The following is a 22036-nucleotide window of genomic DNA, read 5'->3' on the forward strand; positions in this document are numbered from 1 at the left end:
CCAATATATTCCTTACTTTTACTATAAAAAAAAAAAGAATTTTAAAATGAAAATATGTCCAAATGTCATACGAGGTACATGCTTGGGAAAGCCCGCTTTCATAATCGATGGATCGATTCTAATCAACATTAGATAATGTGTTCAAGTCTTTTTTTAGGGACGTCAAATTGGAACATCTTATGAATCAGACTTATTCTGTTAGGAGGATTCCCGAAACGCCGCATGCGCCTTTGAGCGGGTCACAACACTTCTTCTGCATCAGACTTATTCTGTTAGGAGGATTCACCTTCAATGAGAGAAGTCTTGAAAGCCATTTACAATAAAATTGGTTAATATGCATTATACAATCTTTCGTAGCATCACGGTCGATGTAACATCCTAACGGTTCTCTTAATTCGTTGCAATAAAAACAGGATCTTTCTCTTTTGATGTTTGACGTAGTTGCCACAATCTGACATTTCAATATTTTGTGCAATTTAAAGAGGGAAGCAAATCACTTTAACAAAAAAAAAAAAAAAAAAAAAAAGACGGAAGCAAATGGAGTACTTGGAAATATTTTTGGGGTAAATAATCCTCAGATAATAATTTACACCAACATTTTAAGGCTGATTCAACATGTGACTATCACAAGTAACCTTACCTGAAATTGTTAATAGAAACTAGGAGTAAAAGATTACCATAACCTAGAAGCATTCCCCCAGATTCCGTCCTAGAATCTACCGCCGTTGAGGTTGCCTTAAGAGGTACCAACCACCATCAACACTGTATAAGCGAAGGCCATCGACAGTGACGGTCATTCAACAGCATGCAAGGTCATGAACACTGAGCCATGAAAGATAGTTTAAAGATCATCTCTGTATAGACCCATCAAACGAATGAGTTAAATTGAGATTGAATTGGGTAAAAAATGATCCGACCCAAATACGTCCGTTTCCAAATAATGTAAATCTAATAATCCATATTCAATTCAATCCATATTACTATAACACTTCATTATTTAACCCAATTTAGCAAAACTCACATCCAAACTATGGCTAGAATGTGGAGTAAGCACAAGATTAAATGAGAACAAAAGAAAATAAAGAGAAATTTGTAAAAGTGGGTTGGATCTAAACAAGTTATAAGCCATTTGTAACCTTTTTAATACACATACTATGTTTAAATTCATTTACGACCCATTTGTTAAATGTAACAAACCCATATAATAACTCAACCAATTATACATGGGTCAATAAATGGGTCGACCCATTTTGAGAGGTCTTATCTCTGTGCAGAGTGCCAGACAGCACATGCTAGCTCAGGATATGGATGAATGGAGTCACTCTCTCACATAAGAACGTCAACATTGATGACGCCACCACAGCAATAACCGAGTCCAAAAGTGAAACCCTAAGATCCGATGGTTCACTGTTGAGAAAACGTTGATGCAACTAGACTCTCTACTTATCGCTGGGGCGAAGCAAGAAATTTTGCCTACCCAAAACTTGTTCTCTGTTCCTCTTATACGTTGAGTCCATATATATCCACTTGGACTTTTATTGATGGCTTCATTCCCTCCCTACTGGATAAGCTTGACATCTAGGCAATTAATCCATAATCTATGATAGCCCGTGTTCATCAACAAAAGCCTTGTCAGCCTAGATAAGTTGTGGCCGTTGCCTTCGTGATCTCCATTGTACGTTGTCATCACATCAACCCTTTAAACGTTGCTTCTTGACAAAATATATTGCCCGTCCTATGCACAACTACTCAGTACTCCAGTAATTCAGATTGCATCTATACACCATGAGTTTTTTTTTTTTTTTTGGTAAAGACATCTATACACCATGAGTTTGCGTACAAAGACTGCAAATAATCCGTATAATATATTATGCTACCTGAGGTACCTAGACAAATCCCAGCTATGCACAAGATATATACAACATATGATTATCTTCAGCTCACCAGAAAGGACACCACCTGTAATGAACAGAATTCAGATAATTAGACTAAATAACAGTTGTAGGAAAAAAATGGATAATTTCAAAGCCAAAGATGGTTTGGCAAGTGACTGACTTATGATGGGCCCAAGAGTTCAGTTCTCCAAACAGTCTCAAGCAAAGACAAGACACTTTATCACATGGTCTAGAAAGAACCAATAGATTCATAACCTTAAGCATCAAATGGAAAAAACAGCTGACTACTCCCAAAGATGTTATGCCAACTCCTAAAACACAACCAAACAAGCAGCCCCTCTAAACCTCTTCTCTTCAATTGGAATTCATTTAGGACTCTTTTATTGGTGCAAACCATGAAAAATCAGGGTTCACGTAGATAAGCATTCCTTGAGACCACCCAACCATTGCTTCTCTAGTACAGATATGGCAGAACTAAACATTGGAATAGCTTTGCTCTTAGAACAGTTGAGAAACACAAGACATGGATTTTAGAATGAGAATAACACGAGCGTGAAAATCTCTCTTACAGTTTAGCTACAATTCAAGTCAACAGGATAAGCAAGTCTATGATTTCTGTCGTCCCTTGATAGAAATCGAGATCCAGATAAGAGAAGGTCATTTGAGATAATTTGACTGTGCTGAACAAAACTCCGAATTCCCAGTGAGGAGACTTGAGCAAGGGAATGGACACATGGGTTCAAAGGGGAAGGAAAAGACCTAGAAAGATGTGGAAATGACTTCAAAGAAAGACGTATTTAGAACTTCCAGCGGATCTAATGACACATCGAGCTCAATGGAATAATAGAATTCATTCAGCCAATCCCACTTAGTGGGATAAGGCTCAGTTTGTGGTCGACAGATCTAAACTATTCTATAAGCAAATCCTAGAAAACTTGATTTCCTAATTTGTATAACTCTCTCCAAAATCTTTTGCAGAAGCAATGACCTTTGTAAACTCAAAAACATATTTAGAAACGACAAAATATACAATGCCAAAATACAGGTACCCCGACCACCAAACCTAGAATTGGACTAGCTACCCATTTTCCACAGATCATCTTAAATTTGCTAAGGATTAAATCTATACCTGGAACACAAGTACAGTTAGAAAATTAGCTTCGTGCAGTGCATGGAAGAATCTAAATACAGTAAGGAAAATTAAACCAACATCCTCTTCCAACCCAGCCATTTTGGCTCCTAATAGCAATCAAGACAAGCCTCAAGACATTTGGAAGCATAAATCACATGCATGTAAGACAGCTACAGTATCAGCACAATCCAACAAAGTGAAATTACAGCAGCATACCCAAGATAGTTCTGGCACAAGTTTTCATGTGATGTAGCTTGAATAATCAACTTTTGAACTTGAAGTTTAACAGATAAACCATGATCTTCACAAGAATCCCCTGAAAATAGATTTCTGTGATCCATGGAATGTTGGTTAGAGCTGCTGGATACTGGAGAGCTGCAAAAGTCATGGCCAGTAAGCTTATGACTCATCCGAGCCATGACCATCATGGCACGTTCATTCAGCACCTCACTAGCATCAAATTGATTAATGACCTATACAAAACATATCAAAATGTAAGCATCACTTAGATCAAGGTAGTATCTAGCTCTTCCTCTTCTGAATCTGTCTACCTGAAGAAGCTCCCGTTCTCTGGTACCACACTGTGGCTGAGCAAGCTCTCTATTTTGAGAAGATTCTTCAGAATTTACAACAGGTGGGACATGAGTATTAGCAAACATTGATACTTGGGGAAAAAGACACCAATTAATAATTGGATCATGTACAAAAACCTGAAAACGGATGAAACAGGAATCAATTTCCTTCAATAGTCGTATTGACCATGATTTTAGAAGTTCTATCATCAATGCATGAGCACAATTGGCAGCATTTTACATCAGTGCAATTGCAAACTTCAAAACACATGGCTATTAGCTAAAAAAATAGAAAGGAAGGGCAAAATTATGCCAGCACTCAAATTATGATTCCTCTGTCCCTCCCACCATGCAAATATTTAGATACATAATTCACGACATACAAACAACTATGGCTTAAATGATGCATTCCACCAATTCATGTCCAAAGTTAAGACGCAACTAAACAAAAAGAACCATTCTGAAAGATATACCTCCATCATTGTCATTACACTGTCCCTATTCATTCGAAGCACTTGCATCACATTTTCGCAAGTTGAACGGAAGTTCCCCTCAATGCCACTGACCTCCATTGCTTTCACAAGAATTCTAGTTAAGCGGAAAGGTACCTGTATCACAGAATATACTTTAATGAAGAGCCCAATTAACTTAATTCATGTACAGAACTAACATCAATGTGCTTTGTTTGTTAGGTTAGAGTGTGACACAGAAAAAAGCGCATTCTGGACGATACCTTTTCTGGGAATTTTTCTCGGTGCACTGAAGCTTCAAAGCAGTCACCAAAATTAAGGTGTAAGATCTTTCCACTGCAACACAAGAGACAAACATGATACTTTGAGACTAAAATCCAACCTTCTTCCTTGCTGCACATGATTTACCTGTAACGGTGCAACATAAGGCTGCTTGGATTGCGATCACCTAAGCCAAGAAGGTAGCCCACCTGAAATCAAATCCTAAAATTAGTAAATCTAGCACAAAGTTCTGCAAATTCAAGTCCTATCAAGTTAAAAAAAGCAACCGTATATTGTTTTCCCACCAAAGTGCTGAATCTGAACGTTTCATATATGATGCCATTCAAAATCAATTTTTTTACTCTGGCCAGATATTCAAACCTGTTTATATACACCTACATTTGAGAACCCACTGATTCTTGTCCATGTAATCACATGATATTCTCTCCTTGTTAGACACCAATAATATGATGAGGGCCAGACTATTTGAAATAAGGAAGTTAAATAGAAAGAAACAAGGATAAATGGATATATCACACTCTTTGCACAGAAAGCACATCTAATTTTATATCAGACCACATGTCTAAGTGCTTAGCGTGGATATTCTAAGAGATAATATTACATTTTCTTTGGCATCTAATTACAGTTCTTGCAGAATGAGAAAAAAGAGAAACATCTTCCTCTTTTCTTCATATGAGATGCCAGAAAGCATATACCATACTCATGACTGCCAAGCTCCGAGTGTAATTAGTCCGTCTCTTCAGCCAAACCTCAGAAGTGCGGCTCTTCAACCAGAAAACCTACCAAAATCCAAAGAGGACATTATGAGCTCAAAATCATTGGTCATAGATATCAGACAAAATATCCAAACTCTCCCCCTTTCCCTTCCTCTTCCCCAAAAAATGGTAACAATAGATTACCCTTGCAAGGTCATTTCCTTCTGTATTCTGTAGGGCATACTCAAAAACTTCAACTTTGGCTATCAGGGACAAATGATCATAATCTGGGGCAAAATTTAGCATATATTTGTGCTCTTCATTGAGAGGGATCTGTTAACAAGAACAAAACATTTCTTGAATGAAGGCAGCTTCCCTTTGACCAAACAAAACTGCTCAATCACAGAAATGATTAATACAAAGTGTTGATTTTACTGACAAGAAGATGATATAGAAGTCAACCGACCTTTCTGGCATCTCTATATTCTCGAATCAGTTGGTGTAAAGTGTCACAATTTGGGACCCATCCAATTAATCCACTATTTGGGGATAATGGAATCACAGAATATCTTGGTATTGACCAATCCTTTTCAGCCATTTTTCCATTATTTTCCAACAATATGTTCACCAGACCAAAGAGCTGAGAGAAGAATCTTGTTAGGATGTGTGGATGTTCACTTGACGAAGAGAAAGTGCCAACACAAAAAGTATGAGCAAAAACAATGTGTCTGATTGTGACTCAGCCACCAAATGCCTGATAATGGTGCAAAAAGAGGATAATGTCAAGAAAATCAAGATGAACCTGCATGACACGTTCTTCCTGACGTAGATCTTCATGTCCCTTCAGCAGAAAAGTGTAATCTTCGCCATCACTCCCATGAATAGTTAACTTTCGAGGCCTTTGCTTGGAAGTTATCACAACCAGCTGAGGAGCAAATGATGCAATTGTCACCAATGGTGCATCTGGAAAACAAACACCTTGTTGGTATCGAATAAAGTAACTTATTTCCCCTTTAACAATAAATTATCAGTTAGCTCTCTCTTTTTCACCTGCACGGTATGTCCCAGGCACTGCAAGCTCCAAGTTGCGACAATCCAACAACTCTGGTGAGACAGACTAATAATCCACAAAATAGGGGTCAGCGCATAATGGCAACGATATTGAGTAAAAATGTTAATGACAAAGAATCTACTTCTTGCCTGGAGGTCCAGGGTGCTAAGACTCTGAAGCTGCTTGTCTATTCGCCTATATACATGATAGTAAAGATCCCATGCCTGGTCAAGAAGTAGCACATATTATAAGTATCATATGGGAATACTGATATTCAGAAACTCTTAATTGATCGGTAGAACCCTGATTGAAAGGAGGCTAGGGAAGTGGTTATATTCAATCAGTTGATCAAGCCCTGGTCTTGGCAAAGAATCCTACCAATCTGGAAGACTGCTTTAGGAGAGGGGCATTATGTCCTGTGCAAGCAGGCACTACACAAATTCACATGACCACACAATTTTTTTATTACATCCCAAAGAGTTAATGTTACCCAAGGTTTCTTCCTAATAGACTATCAAAGGCTATGGTCATTAACAACTGAAATGATCTCTTCAAATTATGAACTCATGGTAAACAAAACTGCATTCAGAATATCAATTGCCGGAAGACTAGAAGCATAGCTGCAATCTATGATCAGGCTAGTTTGTTGTCGTCATCGTATAATTATGAGTTGTTTATTCGTTTTTTACTCTTTTGATGTTATTTTAGTCAATTTACGCAACAAAAAAGGTAAAAATAATAATCCAAAGGCATGTGCAGACAGATGGGATAAAAAGAAGCAATATCATCCCCGCACCCTTTGAGTGCTTGATGCGTCTGACAACATGACGCTATCAGCATGAAAGAGAATAGTCAGTCAACTCAATAATGTGGAAAGGAAACATGTTTCGTCCAAGAAATAAACTCTCCTTTAGTCCTTTTAGTAATCTTTTCATCAAGCAGAACTTTAAAACCAAATGACAACCCAGAGAACAATCTGGCAAGAATTAGTGCAAAAAATAACAGGCAGAACTTCATTAGGACAAATTCTCAGGATGTTACATGGAAAGCAAATAATCAGCAATAGCTGTAATTGCATACACCATCATACGCCAAAAAATCCAATGCTAATAATCCTCCAAATCATTGAGTAAATATACTTAAAGAGATAGCATTATCTGACACAGGAGAATGTCCATTTTATGGATGAGGACTTGTACCTGTGTAAGCTCTGCATCTTTACCGATTCTCCTATATTTCATGCAACATTCATATGCCTCCATCAACTCCGCATGGTAAGCCTGGATTGTAAAAGGAAGAAACATCTAATTAGACTATGACAGTCCGGAATAACTGGTAATCCACAGGAGTTGAAATGAAGAATTTTGAGGTCATGCAGATGCGTAGAAGTACAACACTGTTAAAAGATTAGGAGTTCCACCTGAGCATATGCAATCATCATGACCAAACAAACAAAACAAAACATCCTAGAGATATAAACAATATGTATCTATCTGTAGACAATGCTCAGATGGCAACCTCAATAAATGCCCTCTGTTTGATGGTTGTATTGCTTTTCCTAGCCCCTTCCTCGAGCAATTCGTGAAATGGCTCCAGCGCCTTTAGCATAGCTTCAATATTATGCTCCCCGAAATGGAGGCGAGTAGCCTCTCCCAATGCTTCATGCCACATTTCATCCCAAAGAATTGCAACCCTGACGAGCTCTGTTGACACAAGTTGTGCCTATCAAAAAGGTTTACCTTCAAGATCAGCAGAAGCAACTTGCACACCAAAACTGTACAGGGTTAAAGCACTTTTCACCTGCTCTACAAGCGCACCACTGTTCTGCCGTACTTTATCAACAACTTCCTGAGTAGCAGCTCTTCGAAAAGTGCTTATCGATTTGCACGCCAACAGAAGAGGGTACACAATGGCCTAGGGAGAAAACTAAAATAATTCAATGGAAAGAAGACCCCACAGGCAGAAAAGGACAACACATATAGAGATTGAAGCAAGTGAGTGTCCAAGCCAAACAGCATAAAACTGCACATACCACCTCCGACATCATTCTTAGGGGGAAATATATGTTTTTAGTCATTTTAAAATGAGAAACACAAGACAACTTCACCCGGCATGTAATAGAGGGATTGATAAAAATAATTCTAGAAGGCCATTGATCCAATAAGCACAAGCAGAAAAGAACTAGAGATGGAGATTACAGCAGGCTTGGAAACCTCATTGCAAACCTGTGGATGACTTTGTCCAATACGAACTAGAAGTGATTGGATAAGCTCAAAAACAGCACGGTTGTTTGAATGAATTCTGGCAATTATTTGTGGCAGCACAACCAGCCATGTGTTGAATTTTACAAGAGTGAATCCTTCCTGCAGTGCCATTTGAACTTCTACAGTAGCTCCATGGTTGAACCACAGCATAAGAAGACAAAGTATATCCTGAAGTAAAATGAAATTAGACATCTGTGGGTAGTGTTATGATGAGAAAACAATCATGATTTGGTAATCTCCATGCCAAAGAACCAAGTATGATCTTCAAAGAGTAAAACCATTCATGTGGACTCATTCAGACTGACAAATCAATAGTAGAGATAATTCCTTCTGTATATTTATTTATTCAGTTGCCCACACATGCTCACAAAAGAAAGCAAGGTATTTTGCAGAAAGGCAGCATGTGTTTGGACATTCTTATAGTTTCTTTCAACAGGTTGAGTGCAACCAACAAAAATATACAGGGAGTAAAGGATATAACTAGGCAACCACTTGAAAAATTATAGGCAAAGTTTCAGAGTGAAAGTCCATCAATTAACACTTCGGTCATCATATACTACTTGTCCATCCTATAGGAAGATGTTTTCAGCCATACACATGGAGGTGAGAAGTGAGGTTTCCTTCGGCCACTGTTATTGCACAATAAAGTAAAGCAATCCCCTCCCCCTTCACAGAACTGTTCTGCTAGATATAATGCATTTTGGTAGGACGCTCGAAAATAAAGCACATGAAGGGCATCATTTCTGTATGATTTTATAAGACTACCGCCAACTATTCTGAAAGCTTAAACTATTAGATGAATGCGGGGTTTATTATTTAAATATTCTAACACTCCCCCTCGTGCTTAGTCCAGTCTTTTTCTTGCCTAATACTACGTGTGGAAATTCAATTGGGGAGATAAATGGGGCCTCCAAAGATTCGAATTCAGGACCTCTAGCTCTGATACCATGTATGATTTTATAAGACTACTGCCAACTATTCTAAAAGATTAAGCTATTAAATTAATGCGTGGTTCATCATTTAAATATTCTAGCATTTTCCAACTTTGATTTTTAAATAGGTTCTTTTAATCATCAAGAACACCTCTCCCTCTCTCTCCCCGCTCCTCCTCCCCCCCAACCACCTCCCCCCCGCCGCCCCCGTGCGCAGGGGGGGCAAGGGGGTCCTCTCTCTCTATCTCTCAATGATAAGCACTCAAGTTATGTTGAAAGGAGAGTGATATATTTATCTTCATCCTGACCACAAATGTCACAGATAAGGCCATCCAAAATAACGACTTTGGTGCACAATATCAAGGGACTGAAAAAAATCCAGACTTACAACTTCAGTGTCCTACAGGGAAAAAGTGCATCAGATGATCAGGAAATGTTTCTCTTGAACAGAAGTAAAGCCATCTTGCATCACATCAGGACATAAAGACCACTGAAGACAGCATCTGTAGAATACTTCATAAGGGAGATAGACTTTGTTACCTTCAAACTATCAATTTTTGCATTAGCCCCCCAGGCAATCGAACGAAAATATCCAGTTACTGCTTGTGCAACAAATTGGGCAGCAACATTGGGATAACCTATTGAAGAATAATGCGACATCACAGCAGTATTGAATAATGCCCATTTATGCCATGCTTTTGCCCACTTTGGTTCACATCGGGTGGCCTTCCCAAATGCATTGAGAATTTCTGCAAGTGAAGGAGCTTATTACATAATGACCCAAGTGATCTCGGCAGTAGGGACCAACAAAAGAGGATTACCTTCTATAGTTTCTTCATCTAAACCAGGAGAAAGCGCCCACTGCCAGGAACCAAGTGTGAGATATACACGTGCGAGCAGTCGACCGCCAGGACTTTTACTTCTTGTTAGACCCATTGGAGAAATCACCTGAGGCTTCGTTGCACTCGAGAGCTCTACACCCAAATTCTGTAAAACCATATTTTTGCCCCAGTAAAAAACACAGCAAGGAAATCAGACAGGGCAATTATGTGATACATTTGCCCATGATTCTATAAATAAAGTCATTGGACCTGAAGCCTAATAAATGCATCTTTTCGCTTAATATCATCACCAAGAGACCACCGGTACTTCAAGTATGCCAGCATTACTTGTGGAGGACCACGGTATCCCACATTTTCAGATGTTTCGGGGTCAAACTGCTTGTTTATACCAAACATGTCAGATCGTGATAAACTTAAAATCTGCATGCCTCTTTTGTTTCACTGCTGTAAAGATACCCCACTCACCTGCAAGAGCTCAATCAAGGTAGATCTAGCCTGACCAATTCGTCCACTTTTTCTACAAAGAGAAGAAAATTTGAGCCAAGTTTCAATATCTTCTGTCGGTGGTAGAGCAAGTGCTCTAACAGCCAAGAGGCCTTGCCAGACCTGTCAATTAAGCGTTGGGAAGAAGTGAGAGATGAAAAAATACACCAGAACAGAAGTACCATAATTCATGAAAAATGTTATAGTCTAAAATAAACAGATAGCCATATAACTTCTAGCAACAAGAATATTAATTTTGCTACAATTTGCAAGGTAAATGCAAATAAGTTTAAACAAGTCAATCCCGGAGAGATGGATAATAAGATTAAAATGTTACATTAAAAAAACATCAAATAAGTTAGACGCTAAAATCCATCCATTTGTGAGATATGATCCTATCAGATGTTAATATGTGAAATTATGGGAAAAACTTAATCAGTTCAATTTTGACTGTTCTCAGTACCACAGCTTTTTCGTTTTACCTCCTACAAGGCAAGAGGATTGTATAAATGGTCATAGATCCATGAGTGGAATATGATAGAATAAAAAACCTAGTGAGCTATCCCATAGCCAACCTCAACGTCTCTTTTCACTCCTTTAATGCGCTCAGTCCACATATTCCGAATAAGGGCTCGCCGACCTTCAGCGACAGGGTTTCCCAAAGGAAGAGTAGAGTAATTGATGACCTGTCAAGATTATTGAACATGAAAGAAAAGCAGTAACTCCATTGATCACATAAACCAACCTCAACTATTGTAAATGATGAGATGAGGTTAAACCTCTTCAAGTTCCAGAAGCTGCTGAACACGGACCAGGTTGCTGTAAGCATGATCGTAGCTCTCCAAGACCTATGCAGGTATCAACAAATTAAAATTTGTTTCAAACTGAAACCACTTTATATGAACATACAACCAGAAAAAGCTCCCATGGTCTAGATAATGGAAGATTTTACCAAAGTTAACAAAGAGACTCCAGATAATTAGCAAGAAGCAAGATATGAATTTTATCACCAATGTGTTCAAAAACTCTCTTCCTGTTTACCAGTCACAACAGATACCGCTTCCTGGCATTAGGAGAGATTTAGACTCATGATCATCCAAGGCAGCAAAGGAGGTCAAGAAAGATTCCATCAACAAATTTTACTTATATACTCGATGTTTCTTTCATCATCTAATACGAGTGCCATAAGCCCTCTCAAACTTATTCTGACCAGGAGGTCTACCCAGTGCCATCAAAAAATTGTAAAACACAATGTGCAGATCCAAATGCTACAGTGAGCAGTTACAACCAAGGAAACACAAATCAGTCTGTAAAGGCCATTACATAATGGAAACGGTGGCCCCTGTGACCATTACAAACCACTGTTATGGTGCTAACAAATACCATACATCATGCCGTCTTTTGTTAATTTTGTCAATTTCTTGGACATATTCTTTTAGAGATGTAGGAAACCTTAACGCCTATTAGTGAAAATGTTGAGTTGTAAATAGACAGATTATATGGCTGTCAATACATAGGATTTTTAAGGAGGTTTTTTATTTTGATTTGATTCTGATTAAATCCCACAAATCAGGGGATTATAGCTGTTAACCCACAAATCGTGGGATTTTAGCTTTTCTCCTTTTTTTTTAGGCTTTCTTTCCTTTATTTTTGTTTGCTAGGATTTATTTGTGTATTAGCCTATAAATACAACATTGTAAAGCACCAGAAGATATGAATGAGAATAACAATTTCTCTCCGTCTAAAATCTCATATGGTATCAGAGCTCTAGGCTAGATTCCTGAAATTAAAATTGCAGTCTTCATTGCTGCGTTTTTCAGCCTTCGTTGCTGTCCATTATTCTCTAGAAATAGATTTCTAGATTTCAATTGCAGCCTTCATTGCTGCAGTTTTTCTGTTTTCTTTTGTTTTTTTTTTTTTTTTTTTTGGTAAAGTAAGCAATATATTAGGGAGGGTCAAACTGTACAAGCAACACGACTTCAAAAACTTACACTCAAAATGACCACGCTCATTATGAGTGGAAGGAAGCTGCGGAAAAAGCAACAAAATGACCAACGGAAAGCCAACGGCAAGCAACGCCTGGCAAAAGCGACCTAGCACCCAATGAGAAGCCTATCTAGTCAGACTTCGATCAGTGGCAGTGAAGATAATGGGTCCACATCCCACGAGCGTTGCATCCGCCTAATCCTAGGATAGTCCTCAACATTCTTAAAGGTAAGGGTCTTGTCCTTGACAACCTTGAGGAGATGCTTCTTCATGGACGAATAGATAACAGCTCTCCCTGAAAAGAATATTGTTCATGTTCCTCCAAATGATGTGACAAAGTGCCCCAAAAGAAAATCGGGCAACACACTTATAAAAATCATTGCCGGCAAGCTAGGCAATGGTGCAACTGAGAGTCTCCTTCCAAGTCCCGTTGGTCTAGGGAAGATTGCATCTAGTAGCCCAAAAGAAGGCAATACTCGAAGTAATGCGATATCCAAAAAAGAGATGATTGATAGAATCAGGCACCTTGTTGCAAAATGGGTAGGAAATAGCATCAATCCTACTATAAGACATGAGAAGAGACTGTGTAGGCAACCTCCGCTTGGTGATGAGCCACAGGTTCAGTTGGTATCGAGGCAGGATGGCATTACTCCAAATGACACAATGCCAATTGACTCTAGCCTCCTTCTGCTTTATGGCCTCCCAAGCCGAGGCCATAGAGTACAAGCCCGTCGAGTCCTCCCTCCAACAGAACCAATCTTGGGCTCCAAACAAGGAAGGAAGCGGCGAACCCCAAGACACATGATAGGTGATCATCTTTGCTGTCTATTATTCTCCAAAAATTCTTTCTTCTTTACACAGCTTTCATAGCTGCACTATTGCCCTTGTTCTCTTCTTAAAATTCACCCTCCAAAATAGCCACATCTGAAATCACACCCAAAGTCACAAATCCTACCATTAACCAATTTGAGGAGGTCGTCTCAACACACATGACAAGTGATCTTTAGAATACCAGGCCAACCTATAGATTGAATGAGAAGAACTACCTCAAGTGGTCACAATTTGTCAAGACGTATCTCGAAGGGAAAAGGAAAACTCAGCCATTTACTTGGGACGGGACCCAAGAAATGAGATCCTGATTTTGATGCGTGGGATGAGGCCGATTCCATGATCATGTCATGGCTATAGAATTCCATGGAACCAGCCATAAGCTACACTTGTATGTTTCTACCAACCGCAAAGGAGATTTGGGATTCCGTTCGATGGACGTACTCAAAGGCTCGTGATGCAGCCCGGGTGTATGAAATTAAGGTGAAAACCAGTGGGACAAAGCAAGGAGGTAAGACTGTTACCGAGTATACTAATTCTCTGCAGAATTTATGGCAAGAACTCAATCACTATTGAGTTCTAGCCAGGCTTAATTCTGAATTTGACCAAGTCAGAATTCAAATACTTGGCAAGGAGGAAGTGCCATCATTGGAGGAAACAATTTCCTTGATTCGGGTGGAAGAAAGCCGTCGATCCGTCATGATAGAACCACAAGCTATAGAAGGGTAAACCTTGACAACTAGACAGGTTGATGAAAATGGTGACCTACCAAGGAAAGACAACCAGGATAGCTTGTGGTGTGCCTACTGCAAGAAGCCCAGACATACAAAAGAACAATGCCGGAAATTGAATGGCAGACCAACTACTTCAGGCCAAGAGTGGGTGAATCAGGCAACACAGCCAAGGCCTCAGGTCCACCTAACTAAGAAAGCTGGTCGAGAAGAAGTTCAGGAGAAAGCAACCTTCAGCAATGAAGAAATTGAGAAATTAAGAGGTTTGTTAGTGTCTCTTAATAAACCCTCTGGTGCATGCTCACTAGCACTCTCAGGTAATTCTTGGGTTATTGATTCAGGGTCTACCGACCACAGGACTCACACCTCATCCCATTTCAACACTTATACACCTTGTCTTAGAAATAAGAAGATTATTGTGGCAAATGAGTCTCTTGCTACTGTTGAAGGGGTTGGAAATATTCCCATCACACCTAATCTTGTCCTTAAGGATGTTCTTCATGTCCCTAAACTATCTGCCAGTCTTATCTCAATACAGAAACTCACAAACGATTTTCATTGTCAAGCTGTTTTTTACCCATCTCACTGTGTTTTTCAGGATCGAGACTCGGAGAGAAGGATTGGACTTGCTAAGGGACGAAATGGGCTGTACTACCTCGAGACACCTCTCACTACAAGAAGGATCATGAATAATCTGTCTTTGTCATTTCTTAGTACTTCAAATAAAGAAGTCATTTGGCTTCATCATTTTCGTTTTGGTCATCCGTCCTTTCAAGTCTTGAGTATTATGTTTCTATCCTTATTTAAAGATTTGAATATTAAAGACTTCCATTGTGATGTTTGTGAATTAGCCAAGCATAATTGTGTACCATTTCTTATTAGCAATCACCATAGTTCTAATCCTTCCGACTTAATCCACAGTGACATTTGGGAACCTTCCACGATTCCAAACATCTCTGGAGCTCGTTGGTTTGTCATTCTAATTGATGATTGTTCTAGGGTCACGTGGACTTTCTTACTCAAACATAAATCTGATGTAAGTAGCTCCTTTGTTTCATTCCATGATTCAAACTCAATTTGGGGTCAAGATCAAGGTCTTTCGGTTAGATAATGCTAGAGAATACTTCAATCAAGTATCATCCCCTTATTTTCAAAAGAAAGACATTATCTATGAGTCATCTTGTGTGAATACACCACAACAAAGCAGGGCTGCTGAAAGGAAAATTGGCCATCTCCTTAACACAACTCGTGCCTTGTTGTTCACGGACAAGTTCCTAAGGCATATTGAGGGGAAGCTGTTCTTACAGTTACATACATGATCAATAGACTACCCTCACGTACATTAGACCACAAGATCCCTATGGAAGTTCTTTATCAGTTCTATCCTCACCTTCATACATCTAATGTGTTTCTTGGTTACTCACAAACACAAAAAGGCTATAAATGTTACCATCCTCCTTCTAAAAAATTATATCTTTGTCACTTTTGTTGAAAATAAACCCTATTTTTCACAATCTTATCTTCAGGGGGATTTTTCAGTCATGGAAGATAAGGACCCTGGTGTCATTGATAACTTAGATTTATCGTCCAATGTCCCTATCAACCAAAACTCGTTCACTGTTGCTCATGAACCTATCTTGAATCCTGTCTCTTGTCCATCACAATCTCTCACACAGCAATCTGTCTCTGTTCCTATTCCCACTAGTCCAACTCATATTCATGATTTTAAGAGATTTTCTCAGGTGTATTCAAGGAGGACAGCCGTTCCAACACAAGAGCAGGTCCAAAATACCATTACCGGTATTGTCAATGAAAGCACAATAAGTTCTGAATCTCCTTTGGATGAACAGCTTAATGATACACCTGAGAGTAATCTTGATTTACCTATTAGAAAAGGGACTAGAGAGTGCACCACGAAACCGGTATATCCACTATCAAATTATGTGTCTCTTAATAGGTTATCATCATCATGCAGAAACTTTATTGTGAGTAAACATAATTATTGTCCCTAACACCTTGTCTTAAGCATTGTCAAAAGAGGAATGGAGGAATGCCATGAAAGAAAACATGGAAGCACTCGAAAAAAAAAAAAAAAAACATGGGAAATTGTTGACAAGCCAAGGGGAAAAAATCTAGTTGGTTGCAAGTGGGTATTCACAATAAAGTACAAAGCAGATGGCTCTGTGGAGAGGTACAAGGCAAGATTGATTGCAAAGGGTTACACTCAAACATATGGAGTGGATTACCAAGAGACATTTGCACCAGTGGCTAAAAAGAATACTGTAAGAATTTTATTGTCTTTAGTTGCTCATTTTGATTGGGAACTTCAACAGTATGATGTAAAGAATGCGTTTTTACACGGAGATTTGGAAGAGGAAATCTATATGAGCATCCCACCTGATTTTAAAGGAAAGGAAACAACTGAAAAGGTTTGTAGACTTAAGAAAGCATTGTACAGGCCCAAGCAATCACCTAGAGCCTGATTTGGACGGTTTGCTAGAGTCATGAAGGCATCTAGGTATAAACAAAGTCAGGGAGATCATACAATGTTCACAAAACACTCGGACATGAGGGGAGTTACAGCATTGTTGGTGTATGTTGATGACATAATAATCACAGGCAATGATGAAAGGGAGAAACAGCGGCTGAAACAGTGCTTGATTAAGGAATTTGAAATAAAGGAGTTAGGGAAGCTACAATATTTTATGGGAATTGATGTTTTGTACTCTAGGCAAGGGGTCTTTACTTTAGTACTAAAGTATGTGACGGATCTTTTGGAAGAAATTGGGAAGCTCGGTTGCAAATCAGTAGCTACTCCAATTGAGCCGAACCAAAGGCTAATAGAAGCAAAAGAGGAGGCAGCAATGGATTGAGAAATGTATCAACTCCAATTGAGCCGAACCAGAAGCTAACAAAAGCAAAAGAGGAGGCAGCAGTGGATCGAGAAATGTATCAGCAATTGGTGGAAAAGTTAATTTACCTTACTTATACCCGATTAGATATCTCCTATGCCATCAACCTAATTAGTCAATTCATGCATAATCCAAAGGAATCACATCTACAGGCTGTTCATTGAGTCCTACACTACTTAAAAGGTAGTCCAGGAAAGGGAATACTTTTCAAGAGGAGCCCAGATCTCAAGCTCGATGCTTATACAAATGCAGATTATGCAGGTTCAATGGTTGACAGGAGGTTTACAACTGGTTATTGTACCTTCCTTGGAGGTAATTTAATAACTTAGAGGAGTAAAAAACAGAATGTGGTGGCAAGATCAAGTGCAGAATCTGAGTTTAGGGCAGCGGCTCAAGGAATATGTGAGTTATTATGGATCAAGATCATTCTTGATGACTTGAAGGTCGAGTGGCAATCTTATGAAATTATTTTGTGACAATAAGTCTGCAATTAATATTGTTCATGATCTTGTGCAGCATAACAGGACGAAACATATTGAGATTGATAGGCACTTCATCAAGGAGAAACTTGAAGAAGGATTGATTTGCTTATCCTATGTTCCTTCAGGACAGCAAGTGGTGGATGTCTTGATCAAAGAGCTTAATGGTGGAAGTTTTCATGAGCTAATTTCCAAGCTGGGAATGGAAGATATCTATTCACCGGCTTGAGGGGGAGTGTTGAGCTGTAAATAGACAGATTATATGGTTGTAAATACATAGGGTTTTTTAGGAGGTTTTTGATTCCGATTTGATTCTGATCAAATCCCACAAATCATGGGATTATAGCTGTTAACCACCAAATCGTGGGATTTTAGCTTTTCTCCTTTTTTTAGGCTTTCTTTCCTTTATTTTTGTTTGCTAGGATTTATCTGTGTATTAGCCTATAAATACAACATTGTAAAGCACCGGAAGATATGAATGAGAATAACAATCTCTCCATCTAAAATCTCACAGAAAAGTTAGTTACTCATTTGATTTCCAGCATAGTCTCAATATCAATAAAAATCGTAAAAGAGACCAGTTTTACTTCTGTTAACTGGAGCATACCAGAGAAAAATGGGTGGCCAGCATGACGGAAAATACGCATGAGAAAGAAATGCAGCAGCAATTGTTTGCACAAACTTTGATTGTGGAAATTTCACTAAAAGGATTGAGCTCTTAAGATAGAGGAAACTTACCAAAGCAGCAAGCTCAGTTGCCAAGCACTTTCTGGCCCTGTAAACATATTTACGGGCATCGTCATACTGCAAGGTACAAGAGGAGGTCAATGCTGAATACATCTAAACAATTGAGACAGAAGTGCACAGCAAACTACCTTCCCTCTGCGCACAAGTAAAACAGCCCTAAAGAACATGCCATTGCTACTGCCATCAACACCAGCAGCAGAGTTTCCTAAACCTCGAAACTCAGTTTCCTCGCCATCATCCAGTATAGAGACATACTCTGCCATCTGATCCCACTCTCCTTTGTTCCAAGCAGCACTAGCAGCCTTTGAGTAACACAACAAAATTAAAAATACGTAACAAGGAAGAAGAGGAGCAGTGATACAAAGAAAATCCTAACCATCGGTGCCATTTCTAGATGGGCGGCTCGATTAGCAGGGGTCCAATATTCCTTACATAAATTGTTGAGTTCTTCCCATCTAGCTAAAGCCGCAAGGCATCGCATCCGGCCTGAGATATACACATGTGGATTGATCTAGGAACAAGGGGCAGTAAAGTTCTGACAAATACATGTTTTAGGTATCTATAAACATCTAGCAACAAGAAAACCCAAATCAAGCACCTGCTCAATGGCAAAAAGATAAGAGCACTTTCAATTCGATCCAAATTGTCCATCAACAAAGCATCATTCTACTCAGGGAAAGGTCACTGCAACATTATACATGTTGCACTAACTAGAGACTACACAAAACAGGGTAAACTCCAAGTGAGACTAGAAAAGGAAAGCAACTAATATGATAAATGGTTAAATTTATAAATCGACTTTACCAAGCACCGAGCATTTTAACATCTCTTATGACTATAACATTTGCAGGTGCCATCCACTTTTGTTCCCAAACTTCATCAGTGTAAAACCTTTCCTGCCACATCAGTTGTGTAACCACACTTGTGCACAGTCAATCATTCTGTTCTCAAAGTACTGACTGAACACAATATGCACCATCCAAAGACTGGTGTCCATATACACGTCTCATGTAAGCTCTTGAAGTTCATCCCGAGAGCATAACTCTATAATGGGGAGATGGTTCATTTCCAAGAAGACCTACAGTCTGATGGACTATGGAAAAATCTCTAAAACGTGAAAATTCTTCCAAAGATTATAGGCATAATAAGTTAAGACTTGCTACCACAACAACTATATGCACACACACAATGACTAACCTAATGTAGCATCTAAAACCATTTGTGGACTAGATGCCTGAGATGCCTTGAGAGTATATGCCTCCAGAGCAACATCCCATAGCTGAAATTTCTCATACCTGAGAAGACAGGCCTTTATAAGCATTCACATCAATGGGTTGGGTAAGGTCTACTTTTTATCATATTGACCAAGAAAGGACGTACATCATGCGGAAAAGGAATTGAGTTAGAATTACACATCATGTCATCAATCTATGTGGTGTCAAACTAGAAATGACAGTTAGCCATCCAGTTGTGTAGTGGGTCAATGTTCAACATTCAAAATCACAAAGAAAATGGAGCAAGTTGCAGAAGTCGTTGTACATGGAAGGTACACTATGACTGATAATTGGACACTGCATTATTTGATGACTTGGGCTTATGATGCTCATGCAATATTGTCAAACCTAGGGATTTTGGCATAGAAGCCAGAAGTTGGGTTACATACTTACTAGCTTTTCACTTAAGCAGTTTATTTGGAAAGCATATATAAGAAAATTTAAACGGCTATAAATGAAATAATTATTTTATATTTTTGATATTCAAGATGTTCAATATCACAATTATTTAAATAAAGCAATTTTTAAATCCAAAATAGATGTTACATGCCACAAACCAAAAGCCATGGCTACAGTGAAAAGCTAAAACCATGATTAAAAGCAAAGCACGCAAGCACGAACTAAAACACCAAATCCAATTGAATAGTCAAGCTCAACATCACCATGACTCCTTCGGTAGCACATCCAGATTTTGCTGGGCATAGGTTAGTATTCCAACTGCTGCCTAATGGTAGGAATCATTTATCATTAATACAATGATCGTGTGATGAAAATCTGAGAGCAGACATAATCAACTTCATGAAGCAATATATAGATTGTCAACAAGCATAAATAATGAAAGCGGACCTCATGTTGGTGTAGCTGATTATCTATACGTATTAGAGCTTCAACTACAGCAACAGGGTTAACACCCTTCTCCTTGAAGCGTGCACCTTCAAACTCCATTTCTTTGTAATGCAGTGCCTTTGCAAAAGCAAAAAACTGCAACGGCACAACGACCAAAAATAAAAGAGTCATTCAATCAAGTAAAACCAGAATTGATGCTGCCACACTAACGGCAAAATGTCAGAGCAATCAGAAGATAGAAATTAGGATTTCCGAATCTGCCTACCTACAACAGTTAAAAAGATTCTGCCGAGAGTATTTGACCAATAGGGGTATGTTTATCTATTTCCTTTATTATTAATTTATGTATGGGGGCAATAAGGGCGATATTGTAATTCTGGCCCTTTGGCTTTATTATAAATAGATAGCTTGGGTCACATCGACCTAACCAAGTATTCAGTTCAGTTTTTGTCTTCCAACATGATAGTAGAGCCAAGGTTGAACTAACCTCTTCTCTGTGCAGTCTCTCTCCCTCTCTCTCACAGCAGTTCCTTTTCACCTTCTCCTTTGCTTTCTTTCAAGGGGAAGGCAACACTAATGAGCCGATTCTTTGAATCTAGTGTCTGCCCTAAATCTCACCTCTATGAATTAAATTAAAGTTTCGTTGCAGCCTGCGATTGGTGGTTCAACCTCTTCTACGATTTTTTGGACCTTGTTCGAGATTGTTTGTCTTGCCACCGGCCTACAACTATCTCGTGTTTGAAGACCAAAGTAGTGCAGTTCGTGGACCATCATATTCCTTTTTCTCTTTTTCTTTTTTCAGATACTTTGGCAAAAATCAAGATTTATCGATTTTTTTTCCAGGTTTTCAAAACCCCGAAAAAATTGATTTTTTCCTTTCCTTGATTTGATTTAGCTGATTTTTGGAGGACAACTTCAGCTTACTACGAGAGGACCTTGATCTAATATTTGGCCTTTTCTGGCAAGTTTTGGAGGTTCGATTGCTCCTTTCAGACCTTTTTAGGGCGAAATCTGAGACACAATGTTTGAGAGTTTAGTTGAGAACTCTCCACCTATAGGAGATGGCCGTCCAAATTATATTACTTTTGCTACAATCTCTGTGAAGCTTGACAGCACAAATTATTTGATATGGTCTCAATCCGCATTCTTGACCATTGTAGGCCGTGGGCTTACGGGACATATCAATGGCACTTCAATGAAGTCGGAGACATCAGGTGATGCTTAGTACAAGTGGATCTCGAATGACTCTTTGGTAATGTTTTTTTCTGCTTAATTCGATGCAGCCACAGATTGCAAAAGGATATTTGCTTCTTGATACTACGACATAAATTTGGTTGGCTGCAGAGGACACTTATGGTCAACTTGGGAATGATGCACAGGTGTATGAGCTTCAAAAAAGGGTTCATCAACCCACTCAAAAAGAGATGACTATATCTCAATATTATGCTGAGCTTAGGAGCTTGTGGCAAGAGCTAGATCATCATGCCGATTATCACCCAACCAATGCTACAGATATTGGTGCATACAAGAGAATTATGATTTCTTAGCGAGATTGAATATTGAACATGATCAACTACGTGTTCAAATCCTTAGTCAGTCTCTATTCCCTATTCTG

At 38.9% G+C, this 22036-nt stretch overlaps 1 protein-coding gene across 14 annotated transcripts in view; it reads right to left on the reverse strand.

The window, feature by feature from the left end:
- Nucleotides 1-1071: 1071 nt before the first annotated feature.
- The window catches only part of LOC104419805 (serine/threonine-protein kinase TOR), a 59265-nt gene continuing 38300 nt past the window's right edge, over nucleotides 1072-22036 (reverse strand). For 6 of the 14 annotated variants that reach the window (XM_010031581.3, XM_018863013.2, XM_039301708.1 and 3 more), the window contains 28 exons: nucleotides 20422-20556; nucleotides 20238-20299; nucleotides 19499-19596; nucleotides 18678-18787; nucleotides 18430-18603; nucleotides 18293-18358; nucleotides 11398-11466; nucleotides 11194-11304; nucleotides 10601-10741; nucleotides 10385-10510; nucleotides 10115-10280; nucleotides 9834-10042; nucleotides 8311-8529; nucleotides 7898-8011; nucleotides 7616-7819; nucleotides 7297-7377; nucleotides 6247-6321; nucleotides 6097-6163; nucleotides 5849-6009; nucleotides 5513-5686; nucleotides 5251-5379; nucleotides 5047-5130; nucleotides 4478-4539; nucleotides 4333-4405; nucleotides 4073-4207; nucleotides 3579-3737; nucleotides 3244-3500; nucleotides 1072-1959 (listed from right to left, as the gene is read on the reverse strand). In XM_010031581.3, the coding sequence (XP_010029883.2) occupies nucleotides 1941-1959; nucleotides 3244-3500; nucleotides 3579-3737; nucleotides 4073-4207; nucleotides 4333-4405; nucleotides 4478-4539; nucleotides 5047-5130; nucleotides 5251-5379; nucleotides 5513-5686; nucleotides 5849-6009; nucleotides 6097-6163; nucleotides 6247-6321; nucleotides 7297-7377; nucleotides 7616-7819; nucleotides 7898-8011; nucleotides 8311-8529; nucleotides 9834-10042; nucleotides 10115-10280; nucleotides 10385-10510; nucleotides 10601-10741; nucleotides 11194-11304; nucleotides 11398-11466; nucleotides 18293-18358; nucleotides 18430-18603; nucleotides 18678-18787; nucleotides 19499-19596; nucleotides 20238-20299; nucleotides 20422-20556 (3480 nt within the window). In that variant the 3' untranslated portion in view covers nucleotides 1072-1940. Of the gene's footprint in view, nucleotides 1960-3243; nucleotides 3501-3578; nucleotides 3738-4072; nucleotides 4208-4332; nucleotides 4406-4477; nucleotides 4540-5046; nucleotides 5131-5250; nucleotides 5380-5512; nucleotides 5687-5848; nucleotides 6010-6096; nucleotides 6164-6246; nucleotides 6322-6362; nucleotides 6514-7296; nucleotides 7378-7615; nucleotides 7820-7897; nucleotides 8024-8310; nucleotides 8530-9833; nucleotides 10043-10114; nucleotides 10281-10384; nucleotides 10511-10600; nucleotides 10742-11193; nucleotides 11305-11397; nucleotides 11467-18292; nucleotides 18359-18429; nucleotides 18604-18677; nucleotides 18788-19498; nucleotides 19597-20237; nucleotides 20300-20421; nucleotides 20557-22036 lie in introns of those variants that run through there. The other 8 variants (XM_010031582.3, XM_039301706.1, XR_005546513.1 and 5 more) reach the window with 8 other exon arrangements.

This window comes from Eucalyptus grandis, chromosome 9 (assembly GCF_016545825.1).
Source record: "Eucalyptus grandis isolate ANBG69807.140 chromosome 9, ASM1654582v1, whole genome shotgun sequence".
Classification (NCBI taxonomy): Eukaryota; Viridiplantae; Streptophyta; class Magnoliopsida; order Myrtales; family Myrtaceae; genus Eucalyptus; species Eucalyptus grandis.